Genomic DNA, 17447 nt, shown 5'->3' on the forward strand with positions numbered 1-17447 from the left:
GTGCTGCAGGGTGTTAGACAACCCATGCTTGTTTTAACTTGGTTAACAAATAACCCTGTGTGGGTGGATCAGTGGCCCCTACCACTTGAAAAAATTAAAGGCCCTGCAAGAATTGGTAGCAGAACAACTAGCTGCTGGACACATTGAACCATCTCACAGTCTGTGGAATGCTCCAGTGTTTGTGAAAAAAAAAAAAAAAAAAAAGAAAAAAAAAAAAAAAAGAAATCAGGGAAATGGCGATTTTTGCATGACCTGTGGCAAGTCAATGCTGTCATGGCCATGATGGGGGCTCTGCAACCAGGCATGCCTTCACCTGCCATGATCCCTCAAGATTGGGAAATCATTGTCATGGACCTTAAGGGTTGGTTTTTTTTACAATTCCACTAGCTTCCCAAGACAAAAAAAAAAAAAATTAAAAAATTTTTGCATTCTCTGTGCCTTCTATCAATCATGCAGAACCAGCAAAAAGATATCAATGGAGAGTTCTGCCACAGAGCATGAAAAATTCACCAACCACTTGTCAATCGTTTGTTGCACAAGCTCTGTCACCTGTACGGGAAAAATTCCCTACTAGTTATAGTTATCACTATATGGATGACATTCTGTTAGCGTCAGACAACAAGGAGCAGTTGAATGGCATGAACAATTTGGCCACGAATTTGCTACAACAATATGAGTTAGTTATTGCCCCTGAAAAAGAGCAAAAAATAGCACCCTGGAAATATTTGGGAATGACAATTACAAATAAGCAGGTTGTGCCCCAACCTGTGAAACTTAGCCCTGCAGTTAAGACACTCAGTGATGTACAGAAATTAATGGGATCCTTGAACTGGATCAGGCCCTATCTTGGACTGACCAATTCGCAGTTACAACCTCTATTAAACTTATTAAAAAATTCCAATGATCCAACAGAACCCAGAATATTGAATAAGGAAGTGTTAAATGTAATTCACAGGGTGGAACAATGTATACACCAGAAATTTGTTTCTCAAATTGATCTGTCTCAATTGGTACAATTCTTTGTACTAATTGACAAAACTGTGCCATTTGGTGCTTTGGTGCAGTGGAATTCTGAGTGGGATGACCCATTACATATTTTAGAATGGATGTTTTTGTCATTTCTGGCCACGAAAAACTGCTCCTGGCTTGTTTGAACTTATTGTTGATGTAATCATAAAAGCCAGAAAACGATGTGTAGAACTAACATGACGTGATCCAGCTACTATTGTTTTACCTGTTCAAAATTGGTACTTTGAATGGTGTCTGGCAAACAATTACAAGCTGCAAGTGGCTATGGCGGGTTTTCAAGGACAGATCTCGTATCATCTACCATCGCACCTGCTCCTGAAATTTGCTCAAGAAATACCATTTGGTCAGAAAAACTTAAGCCAGCCGGAACCTGTGAAAGGCCCTACTGTCTTCACAGATGGTTCTGGAAAAACAGGTAAAGCACCAGTAGTATGGTATGAAAACAACAACTGGAACAGCAAAGTAGTGTATCAAAATGGTTCTCCACAAATAGTAGAGCTGCGTGCACATGGCACACTGAAGCAGCAGCTTCAAAAACAAAAAGGGGGAATGATTGGGGAACCACCACAGGCATGTTTAGATAACGTGGTTTATGTTCTTAGCTTTCTCTATTATGGGGATAATTCTTCTCTACCTCCTTTTTTCAACACTTCTCTTTTTTCAACACAGAATTTACAAAGAGGCATCAAAGTACACATTAAAGATTTAGTTACTGGTCAGTGGAGTGGACCATGTGAGCTGTTAACCTGGGGGCGAGGTTATGCTTGTGTTTCTACAGATACAGGCCCACAATGGACTCCCGCTTGATTTGAATGACCATCATCATCTGGAACATCCCAGAGGGTGCGGCAATATTAATACCACCTCAACCAAAAACTAAGTGTAGGTCACCTTGACCAATATAACAGGTCAAGATTCTCTGTGCATTGCAACCGCATCACAAAGTCCATGAACCAATAGAGAGGATGACTATGACTCATGCAGCGCGCCTGGCCAGCGAGCGCATGCGTCATAGGTTGCAAATGAGGCGGATTTTTGGCACCCGCTGGCCACGTGTGCTGAAATCCGTTCCTCTACAAATGTATAAATACCGGGATTTTCCGAAGAGCATTGGACTGGTGTACGGCAAGGCCATCGTTGCCTCCGTGGGGACGCCCACATAAAGCTGGCACCTACCGATTGCTGGGCTGAATTTGCGGAGCAAGACAGCACGAGAATGTACAGATGGTTCATCTACCTCACAGTCCTTGGATGGACGTAGGCATGGATACCACCGCAAACCAAAGAAAACATCTGGATGACCCTGGCTGACGTGACTGGACAAGATTTCTTATACCTTAGTACAACACCACCAAGCTATCCCTTTTTCACAGGTTTAATAGGGGGTTACACTGACATCGACAAAGTTTAAGAACTTATTGATGGAGACCCCTGTGCAGCAGGTCATGGACTCAATGGATGGGAATGCCTGGTTTTCACGGATCGGGCATTAACCCTCATTGCCACCCCAGGAATCACAAATTCTGGGGTCCCTGAATACAGACTGGTGTAGTATTATCAGATTTACTGCTAGACATTGATAGTGTCAGACATGCTACGCTATAAAATAGAGCTGGAATTGATTTCTTGCTTTTAGCACAAGGACAAAGATATTTGAGGGTTGGGGATTATCTGGATGGTTGATATCTCTGCTCAAGACTGTGGGGGTAGTGATCTTGATTGTGATAACTATGCTTCTAATGTTGCCCTGTCTTTTCAGCCTTCTGCAAAGGGCCCTGCAGAGGGCAGCCAGGATATTTTTAGCACAAATACAAAAAGGGGGAATTGTCGGGGGATGCAACAAGTCTACGGAATTCCTGACAGTTCGAGAACAGCGCAGCTTGTAGTATATCCTTGAGAAGTCTGGAAAGATCCGAGAAGACCAGTACGAAAACAAGATAGTGATAAGAAGAACCGTCCTGACAAACTCACCAATCATGAATTGTTAGTTACTAACTAAGCCAATCATATACTAACACATACTCTGAAGAAGGGGATAAAAAGGTGTGTTAGAACAATAAAGTAGCCATTTTGTGTGATCTATTACTTGTCGTGTCCGTCTCTACCGCGACAATCCCTCTTCCTTTTAGAGCCATTTCTATTATTTAATAGCACAACTTGCAGGTTATCACTGATGGTGTGGTTTTCGCACGGCCGTGTTTGTGCATTCAGATGACACGCTGGTGAAGGACAGCTCATGGGCCCCGCACAGCGTGTCTCCCAAGCACTGGGCAGCTCGCTCTGCCTTGTTATTAAAATGTATTTCAACCTACGAGCCATCCATGCCTATTTATAGTCATTCCTGGAGGATTTCATGATCGTCTCAAGCGCATTAATCCCAGTTACCGTTAGGACAGGGAGTGAACTACCACCTCCTGCCTGGAGATGGTTCCCCAAGTCAAGCCTGAGCCCATTGCCAGGGCCAAGGGGAAACTGCGGGCGCTCCCCGAGGCGATCGTTGTCTTCTGTGGGTTAAGGGCTGCCGCGCAGGACACGAGCCTCCCTGGCTGCAAGCTGACTACGTGGACTTCAGATCTGCTTTGTGGCAATGGTTCTGTGTGTCCAAGGCTGTGTTCACGTGTGCCTTGAATAAACATGCATCACTTCTGGCTTTCTCCTCAAGTTGTCTCAATTAGCAGAGGGCAAAGTGGAGGAACGGCATGGGCTGCTGCGGCTCAGCAGGTGCGCGTTGCCCCCGCTCAGTGGGGTAGCAGAAACCAGACTGCAAACCAACAGCAAATTGGAAAGAAAAAGCCCAAACCTACTCCATGTAAGCAAGCAACAAGGAGAAAATTAAAAAGATAATAAGCGAACAGTGCCTAGTTTTCATTTGCCTCTTAATTGTTGCAGCAATACTGCACATGCCTCCATGGTGCAACTTAAGACCAAAGCCCAGGGGACGCAGTGACCTACTTCTGAGTGAACGCGCAGCCACATGAAAGATAAGCCCACGAACCGAAGCCCGGGTGCCCAGCTATCACCTGCGGGCCCACCGGAGACGGGGGCGGCCGCGGCCGGGGCACCCCGCGAGGTGCCGGTCCTCCCTGGCAGGGGCGGGGCAGGGCCGGGGGAGGCGGCCCCCAGGGCGGGGGGTGGCCCCGAGGGGGAGCGGGAACCGCAGACATGGCGAGGGCGGCGGCGGCGGCGGCGGGGCCGGGGCGGGCCCGCGAGGAGGAGGCGGGCGGAAGAAGCGGCGGGCGATGGCCGGGGCGCTGCTGCGCGGCGGGGTGCGCCGCTTCCCCTGGCTCTGCAACGTGCTGCTGTACGGCGGGCTCTTCGCGGCGGGCGACGCGGCCCAGCAGCTGTGGCGGCGGCGGCGGCGGGGGCAGCCGCCCGACTGGGCGCAGACGCGGCGCGTAGCGCTGGTGGCCCTCGCCTTCCACGGCAACTTCAGCTACGTCTGGCTGCGGGCGCTGGAGCGGGCGCTGCCCGGCCGCCGCCCGCCTGCCGTCCTCGGCAAGGTGCTCTGCGACCAGCTCCTCGGCGCCCCCGTCGCCGTCCTCGCCTTCTACACGGGTGAGTGCCGCGGCCGCCCGGGCGCCGCCATCTGGGGGCGGCCGGAGAGCCCCGGCCCGCGCACGCTGGGTGAGGTCTTGGCGAGGGCTCCCGCAGCCCCAGAAAAGCCGGTGCGGGGCTGCGCGGTCCTCAGGCAGCGGGCTCGCTGCGGGCGCCCGCCGGGGCGCTGCGGGCACAAGGCCTCGGCAAACGCCAACGCCGCCGCTCGCAGAGCCGCGCTCGGAGCTGGGGAGCGGCCGGGGAGCTGCGACCGGGGGCTGCTGTCCCCCAGCAGGTGCGCAGGGCAGCCCGGCGCACCGCCGCGGGCGCTGGGCCGCCTGGGGGGGCTTCAGAGCTTCGGGGGAGGGGGTGCCGCGCCGCGGCCGAGTCCGACCTTGGGCTTGGTTGGGCCGGTAGCTTTTCATTAGTTGCGAGGGATTCAGAGCGCCTTACAACGATCGTACGATCCGCGTCTGCTTGAATCGCTCTGCTGAGTTCTCGACGTCAGCCGTCTCGTTTCCAAACCACAACACATTCACTGTGAATGTCAGGAAATACTATAAGTAAACTGTACCGTCTTCTGCTGGGAGAGTGTGTAGAAACACGGCATACTACTAACGTATAATCTCAAAAGCTAACAAATCAGAGGAGACGTGAGAGGAGACTGGTATCTGTTTCAAAAATAAACGTGAGAGAATAAGAAAAATAATAGGTAAGACTAGTGTAAAACAAGTCTCGCACTTAATTTAAACTTCACGTGGAAGAAGAGCAAGACGGGTACTCTTTTTGCCTGGCATTAGGAGATATGCATTTTATGACCCCGACAGGTACATCATTCAGCTTGTGATTGAAGAGAAATGAAGTGAGGGAGGAAGTGAAACACCAGATACTTACTCTCAAAATCCTATCTGCCAGTGTCAGAATGTAAGCAGAGAATTGCCCAAGGACCAGAAGGATTTGAAGGACCACAAAAGGAATGGTCAAAATCCCTGAACTGGGTAGCAGTATGATGTCATAGCAAAATAATTTATCCATTGAGAAGAGATACTGATAACTTTGTGGCATACAAGTATCTAGAGAGTTGTGCTAAGCAACTTTGGGCCTCTGCTTTTGTGTGAATGCGTAGCTTTTGATTTTTGATTTGCTAAAAGCATGTGGTCTAATACCTTTGCTTAATGTAGGTCACGCCTTCTAGTTAAGGTGGGTGATCTTTGAAGAGCTGCTACATCTATCTCTTAGAAGGATGTAGTCTTGACACCTGAGGATTCTCATCACATGAAATACCATCTAAAAGCTTTATTATTTTGAACCCTTTAAATGATATTTCATGTGATGAGAATTCATTCAGTTAATTTATTTCAGTTTGCATGTGTCTAATATGTAATTTCAAGTCATACTGCTTTTCTCTTGATCTTGGGTGTAATGGTGGGAGCCTGTTGTGAGGTTGTGTTTTCCTAGAATCAAGAGGAGTTTGGATCAACTAGAATGTATTTAAATTTTGGAACACTGCATGTGGAGTGTTAAACAGGTAGGTTTTGAAACTGTTTTCCTTGTCAGTTCTAGAATTTGGATTTGATGTAGTTATTTGCGAAGGTAAAAAAATCACACATTCATTATGGCCGAAATAAAAAAAAAAAATTAGGTGCCCTTTTCCACTGACTTGTGATCTATAGGCACCTCAAGTCCTTCCAGGATCAGAGCCACTTCTGGCAATTCAACAATGTGCAGAATGCCTTATTCTCTCTATCTCATGGGTGTAAAAGGTACCTTCCATCATATCTGTTCCACTGCCATACCACTCATGAGTTATGTGGCAGTGGAACAGATATGATATACCACCTATACAGTATATTCCAGTTGATCTGTGATGTCAATGCTGAGAGCCAGGTCAATAGATGAGGAGATATGATGTTGCACTGTTAGGTAGCCCGAATGCTATTTTTTCTTTGCAATGATACCAGCTTTTCTTTCAAAGCCATTGTTATATATTTTGAGAAGAGTTTGGGATATAATTGGAAGAAATGAACGTTTCATTTTTGCATTTTTTCTGATTGTTGTAAATATTTTGCCACTAGGTATGAGCATCCTTCAGAGGAAAGAAGACATCTTTTCAGACTGTAAAAAGAAATTTTGGAACACGTATAAGGTGAGGCAAGCAATTTACTTATCTCCCAGCTAAGCAAAAAAACAGTATTATTGGATAAAATATTTGAAATATTCCTTCCTCCAACAGCCTTTCTCTCACTCCATTATTTGATTATGTGTAGGAAGCTTTAAGTACCAGCGGTCCTGTGAAGTCAGAGTAGTCTGGAGCAGGCATTGCTGCCAGATGGGTGAAATGATGCCATTTAAAAAATGTACAATGTTTGTATGCATAACACTTGCACCCAGCTCTGTTTGAATGACAGCCCTACAATACAACACTGATTAAGACTGTGCTACCTTTTGTCTGAAGAAGTACCCACGCACCAGTGTTTAGTTAGTAATGCAGTTGACGACACTTACATGAACACCTGTTAAAATCATTAGTTATAAAGATATCTTTTTTAGGAATCATTTTCTGCCTGTACTTTTCAGTGACAGTCTTCTCACTTTCAGAAACACAGTTCCTTGTTTTAAGAAGACTTTGGTATAAATAGCTGGCTTTGGTTTGCATTTTTTCATACACAGGAAAAAATTATCCGTGCTACCTCAGAGCTGGGCAAATTAAGAATTTTAAAGCTTTCTCAGGTGGAAGAATGATAGATTAGCAGAAAAAAAAAATCGGAGGAGAAACTGTGACGCGTGTGAATTTCTCTTCACACTGTGGAACTATAGGTAGGATAGAAAAGGATTATTTTTATTCCTATGGAGGATGATTCTAAAAACAGTGCCCACTATATCCTATCAAACATAAGGTTTCTATTGACCTTATGTTCTATGAGTAAATTATCCATTGATTTTTGCAAAAAAGCCTTACATGTATGAGTAACTAGAAGGAGCATTGCAAGTGTGAAATAAATAGTGTTCAGTGGTATTTTTCATTCATGACTGAAACAAATGTTCACATATTTAAACATTTGTTCATCCATCTGGTAAATGTGCTTATGTATCTGGTGTCAGGTGACTATGAAGACTTAACTGTTCTTAGAGTTTTGTATATAAAATTAGTTAGAATAATGTGTTTGAGAAACTCCTAGCATAGAGGCTTATGAAGATGATTAGAAGTTTAATATTGCAACCTGTAAGTTAAGCAACTTAGTTTACAATTGAACAGCTTTAATTAACTTTACTCAAATATGTTTCAGTCTTTGCTAAATGGGGTAAGAAAAAATGAGTCTTTGTGGTTGAAGTCTGTAAGAATAACAAAGGATTCATTTTCATTTCAGACGGGACTGATGTACTGGCCTTTTGTGCAGGTGAGTTTTTAGGGTAACTCCGTGAGCCTTTCTTTCTCATAAAACCTGAACTGATGCATTTATAGTAGATCTGACCCAGCGAAAAGTCAGTGGAGTTGTTGGGTGTGCAGGTGTAAGACCTAACAATGAGCACTAACTGAGCTCTCTCTCCTTCCAACACAGCTTTCAAACTTCATTTTGGTCCCTGTTTACCTGCGAACAGCTTACACTGGGCTCTGTGGCTTTGTCTGGGCTACCTTCATTTGCTTTTCCCAACAGAGTGGAGATGGCACAGCAAAGTCAGCATTTATATGGCTTCAAAGAGAGAAGGTCAATGCAGATGAAGAATCATCAGAGAAATAAGAACTTTAGTTCTGAACACATTCTAAATTGTTAAACTGAGTTTATGAAAGTCAGTAAACCACACTGCAGCCTCATTGCTGTGTTTAAAATAAACAGTTATCTCAACATTTGTTGGTTAGTATAAGCAGTGGAACAGTTTGTCTTTGTGCCTGTTTATTTTTCATAAAAGAGGCCAATTGTATATTGGCATTTAATTATTTTCATGCTGCCAGCCCATCTCTTCAGGGAACAACTGACTTACAGGGCAATGTAAGCATTTGCTCATCATGTCAGACCGCCTCACTGGGGAGAAATATTAGCTGTAATTTAATTTTCAAGCAACTTGTAATTGCTAGAAAAAGGGGAATAGAACGTTAAATCATCAGTTGTTGGACTTGACAATTGTTATCAGTGCAAGATTGCTTTTGCAGAACAAAATTTAATGGATTTCTTATCTAAAAAGTGGCATTGAATCTGTTTTATCCAGAGAAAACAAAAGTACTGTGTTTTGTAGGGACCACTTTTCTATGGGGGAAACTTGCTTTATTCTACATTAAAATCTATATAACAATTGAATTATTTCATAGAACATACAAACCTGAAATATATTTGTAGATCTTTTGTCTTAACTTGGAGAATAAAGATAAGTAACTTTGGTCAGAGTTCTTTGGATGCTGTGTATTGACACCTGGGCAAAGCATCAGTCATAAGCAGCTCCTGCACAATGGAACCTAACTAAACACTGCAGTGAGCTTTTGTTATATCTGTCAACGACTTCTTCCTTTGCCCCTCAAGGGTCAAAGTATTGAAGAGTACATGGGAGTCTTGACACCTGGACTCTTTTCTACTGTTTCATTATGTTGAAGATATGATTTTGAAGAAAAAGAGCATGGGAAGGAAGGTAATGTAAATAATGCCAGAATCCATCTCAAAACAATCCAGCTATATATAAGGAACTTCCATGTCTTCTTCAAATGGCTTTTAAACATTCCTATTCATAAAAGACACTGGATAACTACACATAGGAGGCTAGGAGAAGGTGAAAATTAATTATAGACCTGTTTTGTCAACTGAGGATCAGGTCTGAATGCAGGTGTGCTCATTGGTATTTTTTAAAGGTGCATATGTATCTCAGAACAGGAACTGTGCAAATTTCTGTGATTGCAGTAAGTTGAAATCAGACCAGTGAAGAAGCCCTTGGTTTCTTAGAATGGCATTTTATGCCTTGAAGTTACTAAATTGCAAGCTTGAAACAATATCTGATGTAACCCATCTTGATGATGATTGTAAAGAGAAGACTCAACCCTCTCTGTTACAATAATAATAAACCACTTTGAGGAATGTCTAAATTCCTCAGTCTTGTCTAAATAGTAAACCAAAGCCTGTTTAGGCTATAAGCATACATTCCTTTGGCCAGCAGTTGTACTACTTCATATATTGTTTACAGTTATTTGCCACTGTGGGAGCCCAGTGCTGCTTATCTCAGACAGGGAAAGGAATCATGCAAGCACTGCACACAGGTAAAATCAACTTGTTTAGCATAACCCAGTGGTCAAGAGTGATGCAAGGTACCTGTGTGGCTTTGACTACAGGACTACAGCAGATGGGAGGAGGGTAGATGGTGGGGGGGTGCTTCTACAGTCTGTTTTGCTGGCAGACAGGTGGAGGAGGTACCTTCCCTTTAAGAATAGACAAGTCACTGCAATTCCATCTTCAGCTGCACAGACAGACCTAGGAGACGACACCTCCCTATGATCTTAAGGTGGAATTAATGTTAATTTACTTTTGACATCTGCGGTATGGACATCTGCAACTTGTCTAAATCAGTTTAAGCTCCGTTTACAGTTAGTGGAGGAAAACAGGCAGTTTTAGACATCTCTTTTAGGGTATGGTGAATTGTGCACTTTGTGTATTTCTTTCTATCTATAACAGAGAGTGTCAGATGACTGGCTGCTATGTAGATAGCTTCATTGTAGATGCTCATATTTGGTGAGTTGAATTCCCCTGCTTGGTGTCTATCTTACATGTCCCTATGGGAGCAATTTAGTGGGTGTTGCTGCGTGAATCCCACAGTGTGAATTGGGCAGTCCTGATGCTGGACATCTCAGTAGGAGTAGAAATCCACAGAGGAACTAACTGCATTTTATCTGTCTATTTAAAAAATGAAAGATGACTGAATAGATGTTTCAGACAGCAATAGCTGTTAAATTGTTATTCTCTGTATAATGTCCTCAGGATAAAGAAGCAATTTCAGTAGTGTTTTTTCTGTTGATATTTTTAGGATCAGAATAGCATTTTAAAGTCTGTTCTGTTCAGTAAGCCTTAAAAGTTTCAGATAAGGTGTGCTAAGTAAGTATTTGAATTTTTTTTACAGATGCTATTTATTTTTATTTCTGCTTGTGCCTTAAGTGTTTAATGATTAATAGAATTCTCTTGGAGAAGGGAACTGGAAAATAATGACATTACAAGGAGAGTGAAAGTGTGTTGGTTTGCTGTAAGTAGTATGTGATGTTCTGCTGCAACTCTGTGCAAAAAATATTTCTGCATGGGTATAGTTGGTAAAACTTAATCCCTAGGTGAATGAAGAATTTAAAACTATTCTCATGATCTGTATAATGCTGACGCTTTTCTTCACTAGGAGTATTTAATGAATGGAAGATCCATCTTTTATTATAAATGGCTTAAAAGCCTACACAAGCTGTGCTTTATTGCTGTATGCTTTTGTGCTGCTAGCTTTTTACTTGGGAATTTGAGCTATATCCTGCTTTGTCCTCAAGTTTCTCTGACTGTGGGCTTCAGGGTTTCTCTCCATATTTCTATTACTGGAAGTATAATTCTTTCATGTAATGGAAGCCTGTAGCTGTTATATTTCAGTAAACTTTAGATTCTGCATAATCCTTTCACTTCCTCTGTTTCTCATGTTAATGTTCTTGACAGTTAAGTAGCCCAAGTCCCTTTCCACATAAAAAAATCATGTTTTGTTTTGGTTTTTTTTGTCTAATTATGAGCACTGATTGGTCGTTGAACATTTCAGACCCACATAATACAAAACAATGGAGCTGTGTTGGGACAGATTCTCAGTGTGCATAAATTAATGCACCATCTAAAGATTTTCTGCCTCTGTCAATTTAGTCTGAGGACCTAACACCTTTGTTGTTACAGACTTTATTACTTCTTGACAATTTTTTGGCTTAGAAGATTAATTTCACAGAATAACAGAATGGTTGAGGTTGGAAAGGACCTCTGGATGTCCAGCCCAGGTCATCTAGTCCAACCCTGTTTGACACATATGAACTTTTGTTTGCTTCTTCTAGTAATTCAGTAATTTCTTTAAAAAACAAAAGATAAAAAGATAGGCAAGACTTGTCCTAATGTCTCTCCACCCTTTCAAAAACATTTGTAAGGGCTTTATGACTATTTCAAGGAATTGCATTGATCTTGTATTGCCAGCTGAACATGCAGATTTCCATAACCAGAAAGATGAACAGAATTACACATCATGTAGGTGCTCAGGAAGGAGGGAACACGCTGTCAATAACTAGGAATGCATTCAGGTGACATTTTCATGTCATGGGTTCTCTGTAAGAGTAAATGGGATGAGAAGACATTTGTATCAGGTGCAGTTCCAGCTTATTATTCTGGATGGCTGTGGAGATACAGAGTCTGAATTTGGTAAAATGAGAATTTCAAAATGTATTTTTCTACTGCAAATGTTTTATGCAAATGAACCTCCTGTGCTTACTAGTATGCAAAATACATCCTTCTAGGCTTGGAAAATTCACCAGAAGGTCTCTGTCTTTTTCACACCAGAAACAACCATCCAGTAACACAGCATAAAATAACCAGTTTCATACTGCAGTGAAGGTGAAACTGCCTGTAGTTTGTTACCCTATCTGATACGTTAAGTTCTCTGTATAGGACAACCTTTGAAATCTATGCAGCCTCAGCCTTCTGATTCTCTGCTGTAAGTGCCAATGCTTTCTGCTCGTGCTGCTGCCTCTACTGCTAGTGCCAATCCAGTGAGATGTGCAAGAAATACTTGAATTTTACTAAAATAATTAATTTCAGGTTGACTGAAAAATGTCTGTGTTTTTGCAAAGGCTTAATAAACATTAAATGATGTTCTTTGGCTCTGTCTGTCTTTAAACAGTGTGTGTATAAACAAAGCCAGGTCTTACGCTAAGTTCTTAGGCTATCTTCATGAACCACATGCAGCGAAAAGCTCAATTTGATGTCATAGACCTTACCACAGCAGCAGAGTAAAAGATAAGCAGGGATTGTTCATTCCCTGTAAAGCTTAGTTACATACAGTAAGTCATCTGCCACTTCTGAACAAATTCAGAACAGAACTCCCATTTTCAAAGCCTTATGATGAAGCCAGTGGACTTAATTTCTCTTTTATTACAAAGAGGTAAAACTTTGATATAATTATCTGTTTAAATAATTAATACATTTGCAGAAGGAACCGAGGAATTCAGGCAGGAAAAAGATATAAAAAACTTTTAAAGAGAACAGAGGTTGGCAACGGGGTCCTTATTGAAGGACTGCACTTGTGTAGTTTGTGTGCGATACTCTTGGGAAGGAAATGGTTCAGAAGATTTGAGGCTGAAGGGAGTAATGTATTCCACAACTGGAAGAGAGACACCACCTCTATTCCCTGCTGTAACTTGTATATTTAGAATGAGGAGGAAGCTTTGTGGAAGGGTTTCAAGTTGCAAAATTCTGTTTCATAGACTTCATGGCCAACAGGGACAAAAAAGATCATTCAGTCTGAATCCTTGCATAATGCAAAGCAAAGAGTGTTTCCTGAATCAAACCCCTTGATGTTGAGTCTTATCCCATCTTCTAGAAAGGTATCCAAAGACTTCAAATAATGGAGGATCTTCTGCATCTCTAAGAATTTATGTATTTTTACAAAATTTTATCACCTTGCTAAATCAATCTAGCCTTAACATTCTAATAAGATATTGTTACTCCCTTTCTGACAAGATTTAAAGATTTGGTACAGCAGTCAAAGCCTTCTGTATGCATGTAGTGGTAAACTGTTAAAATTTTTGTTTAATCCTTGGGTAAACTAAATAGGTTTAGCTCTGTTAGCCCCTTGCTAAATCATTCTTCAGGCTCTTTTGTGAACCTTTTTTTGCTGTGCAACCTCTAATTTGAAATGTAGGTAGTAACGCTATAAAGATTAATCCCAATGACCGGTACATATATGGCTCACATAGGTAATATTTTTTTTCTACTTCTGTTTAATACTCCTTTGCTTAAGCAGCCAAAGACTGTATGTGCTCCTTGAATTTCAAAGTTACACTGAGAATTCACATTCAGTTGCCAGTCCACAATGATCAAAGTTACTGTAATCCATTTTAAACAAGAAGGAAGAATGCAGATTACCTATCTGTATGAGTGTTGCATATACTCTTCAACATCATCCACCCTAACAAACGCTGCCTTTCCTTTTTTTGTAGTTTAGTAATTTAATGTGGCAGTGCCCAAAATGCTTGCGCCATGTATCCAGATAGAAAAACAGACTTCATTGCAAAGAGTATAGTAAAATGCATCATTCCCCTCCATGCAATGCTAGTAACAATTACAGTTATTTGTTCTGAGAGAGGTCTCAGCACCAGAAAAGACTAATGAAGTGTGGAGTATGTTCGGAAATGGCATTGTCAAGGACAGCTCTGCTGTAGCAGCGGGTACTTGAGAGAACTTCAGAAAATGGAGGATGGGCCTTTTTGTTTACTATGTTCAGGGAAAGCCAGCTGTGAAGTGGGGCTGTAAAACAACAGGAAAAAGGACAGCAGGTCAGAGTCTGTGTGCGCACTCATGGTTTTTGTGAGTGATGTTAACGTGGGACACCTGTGCAAATACTCCCCTCTGCTAGAAGACCTTAAATATGGGATCTTGATGCAGTCACCCTTCCCCATTTTACACTGTCAAGACTGATTAAATCAAAGACGGACCAAGAGGGAGCGTGAATATATAGCCTAGTAGGTAGTTCAGTCACCAGAGATATAGGGAGAGTGGGAATATGCTGTTCCCAGTTCTGTTACTGTACTTTATCCAATTACAACAGAAGTAAAATGCATAAGCACTCAGATAGCTGTGATAAATACCGTGTCTGGCCCATACGGACTCACAAACCATGCACACAAAGTTCTACACCACAAGATCCTTTATCTGTGAAGGAAGTGTCAGCTTCATTCTGAATTGTGTGTCTTTTTACAGGGTATAATTTGGCAGCAGGGTAAATTAAGTTACTACATTCTTGCCTGGAATCAGTATATAAGTAAGTATCTCACTATAAGTAAGATGTGCACTTAGTGTGTGTGTACATAAGAATAAACCCTCACATTATTACTTCTTTGATTTGTCAGGAAAGCAGCCTTCGTCTCATTGCACAAATATTAAGAAAATACAAGATTTTTGATGAGTTCTTTTTCCACTGCTAGTCTTTTCCTTTCTCTTGTTCTATGCTGGCCTGGAGAAATCTACCTCTCAAAGCCTGCTCCCTGTGGTATTCTTATCTTACCATTGGTTATATCTCTCTGTGAAGTAAAAAGCACCTTTATTTATCTCCTAGGGGTGTTCAGCTGCTTCCATTTTATGCATCACATACTTTTACATCCAAAATGTAACAAGAGTGTTAGCTGCAGCTGATTTACCATGATACACCAGTGAGACTGAAGGATTTTGCAGTAGTTCAATGGCTAGCTCAGAACGGTCATCATACAGTAATGAATTATTATGTGTTGATAGTAATTACACCTGATATGATATGGCAAGTACCTATACAGTGTTTTGCTTACTGTTTTGGGGCAGAAGTTGAAAAAACAATAGAATAATAGGTTCTGTATCACTGAAGGCCAAGTTTGGAGAGAAATTAAAGTCATAAAGAAACCCTTTCAGAATTCAGGGCTGTGACATTATAGCTTCCAGTTCCAGTGAAGGGGGCAGTGAAACGCTCCACGGAAGTGACAGACGTGCTTGTTAGGGTGCAAGGGTAGTGGAGCACGTACACTGCATAGGAACGTGGATCAGGAAGACAGACGCTGACAGTCTTTTTGTGTGCGTCACAGCTTGTAAGCAGTTTTGAGCTCTCTGTGTAAGATCCAAACTTGTGAAGGTAAAATGGAGGCTTACAGAAAGTCATCTTTACATTTTGGACTAAGTGAAATGAGGAAAGGCTCAGGCCTTAAGAGAGCTGTGCTTCGGGATGCATGCTGCTGTGTTTGCAAATTTTACACAGTACGTTTATTACTTTAAAATGGACGTGCCCACATACACACTGAAATATCGTCTGCTGCGTTTGCAAGTCCCCTAAAATGGCCCATACCAATTTGTCTTAACATCTAAGTTTACTGAACTCAAACATCATGTAGCTATGGCCACCCGCCACTGATACAAAAGCCACCTGCACAATGATGACTCACCTGCACAACAGTCAGTCCCGTCATAGCACTGGAGTTGGCTCCAAATGCCAAAAATAAGACTCTTACACAGACAGCTTCACTACCCGTCGTATTAGTAACATATCTGACAGATGCTATAACAGCTTTTTCTGTAAAATTTGTACTTTAAAAATAGCGTAAATGTAGAAGGAGTCTACTAAGACAAAAATAAAATGAGAAGGAAAATTGTTTAGAGAAGTATGCTTCTGAGATCTGTATTATGGTTGTAACTACAGCCATCGGTCTGTGCAGATTGTTTCCATTCTTTCTATGAGACATATATGACCTGTCTCTTCTGCTATTGCATCTCCTGAATTTGTGCTGTTTTCTGACCTTCTATACTAAAAATAGCTGAGATAAATCTAAATAAGTGGAAAATAGTGTGCCAGCTTTAGTAGTCTCTACTACTCACCTCCCAGGAACATTTGCAAATAGGCTCAGTACAGGTACAGGCGTGATTGTCAAACACAGACACTTAAAAACTTGGCATAGCTCAGGGGAGGTCATTGATTTATCAGTTCAGTTTCACCCAAACTGTGTTTTAAACTGCCCAAATATTTAACAAGGTATGTCCAGCCTAGACTGTGTTTTGGGAGCTCAATCCTGCAAGCGTCTGTCTTGATTTGAGATAGAAAAGCAATTAAGTACTTCTCCTTAGAGTTATCTAAATATTTGCTACATCAGACTCAACTTCACAGGGTGGATCTCCAAATTTGGATAAGAGATAGGCAGTCGGATGCTGTAGCTCCAGTGCTGCCAGTTAACATTTATTGCACACAAGTCACATCATAAGCAGCAATATGCAGAGATTTAAAAAAATAGAAAATTTCCCTAGAAAAAGTTTCTAGAACACAAAGTGCTTTAGTCCAACCCAGAGCCTGTGAAGCGTGTCATATCTAACACATAATTAGTGGCACACCGATCACTAAAATTTGCCATTAAATGCTCATCTTTTGCTTCCATAGTTCTACTAGAAATTCAGCTTTGGAGAAATAGTAAGTTGAATATATAGTCAATTTTTTTCTTGGTGCATGTTTGATGAAACAATGACACATAGAAACCAGCGCTACATTCATACAATATTTCACATGGAAACATTATTAAAAAAATTAAAAATCAGAATAAGATGACATTTAATAGGTGTTCAGGTAGAAATACTTATGAACACTCAAAATATTTGGATCACTGTCATACCTCAGACTTATGATGTTAAATTCAAGGCATCTCATTCGCCTTTTAACAAGCTCATTAGAATGCCTTGCTTGCCTGCAATACACACTGCATTTAAGCTATAGATGCACTTTTCTATCCTGACAGAGATGTAGGGTAGCTGTGGAAAAGGACCAATATCCTAGTTACTTTACTGCAACTATTTTGAATTATTTATGAAGTTACTTTAGCCTAAAAAATATTTTTAACGGAATGGTTAATATATGGAAAGGCTGTAATTCTAAATAAATAAGTATAAAAAAGGCACTAGCTAAATATGAGCTAGGATTGATAAAAGAGAGAACAATATAATAAGGACATGCATTGGCTTATGAATCCAGGCCCTCATTCTGCACAGGTTGTGCTACAGCAGATCCTCTTTCAAGTGCAGAATGGCACAGCCCAGGCTTCTGACAACTGTTTCATGCTAGCATGAAAACGAAAGTGGAAGCTCACAGCAAGAAAGTATTTTCTGTATCAAGGATCTTCCTGTAATTTTTAGCTA

The 17447-nt window shown here is 41.6% G+C and overlaps 1 protein-coding gene across 2 annotated transcripts; it reads left to right on the forward strand.

Annotated features, from left to right (window-relative positions):
• The first annotated feature begins 4232 nt into the window (after positions 1 to 4232).
• MPV17L (MPV17 mitochondrial inner membrane protein like) lies at positions 4233 to 12393 on the forward strand. 2 transcript variants are annotated; one of them, XR_007504544.1, is made up of 5 exons: positions 4245 to 4584; positions 6639 to 6709; positions 7932 to 7961; positions 8124 to 9183; positions 9730 to 12393. XR_007504544.1 is itself a non-coding variant. In XM_049791485.1 (4 exons), the coding sequence occupies exons 1-4, from the start codon at positions 4269 to 4271 to the stop codon at positions 8301 to 8303; spliced, it is 597 nt and encodes a 198-aa protein (XP_049647442.1). In that variant the 5' UTR covers positions 4233 to 4268; the 3' UTR covers positions 8304 to 12393. The 2 variants fall into 2 exon arrangements, 1 of the variants encoding a protein (XP_049647442.1); XM_049791485.1 differs by having other exon boundaries at positions 4233 to 4584; positions 8124 to 12393.
• The last annotated feature ends 5054 nt before the right edge of the window (positions 12394 to 17447 follow it).

Source organism: Accipiter gentilis, chromosome 33 (genome assembly GCF_929443795.1).
Source record: "Accipiter gentilis chromosome 33, bAccGen1.1, whole genome shotgun sequence".
Lineage (NCBI taxonomy): Eukaryota > Metazoa > Chordata > Aves > Accipitriformes > Accipitridae > Astur > Astur gentilis.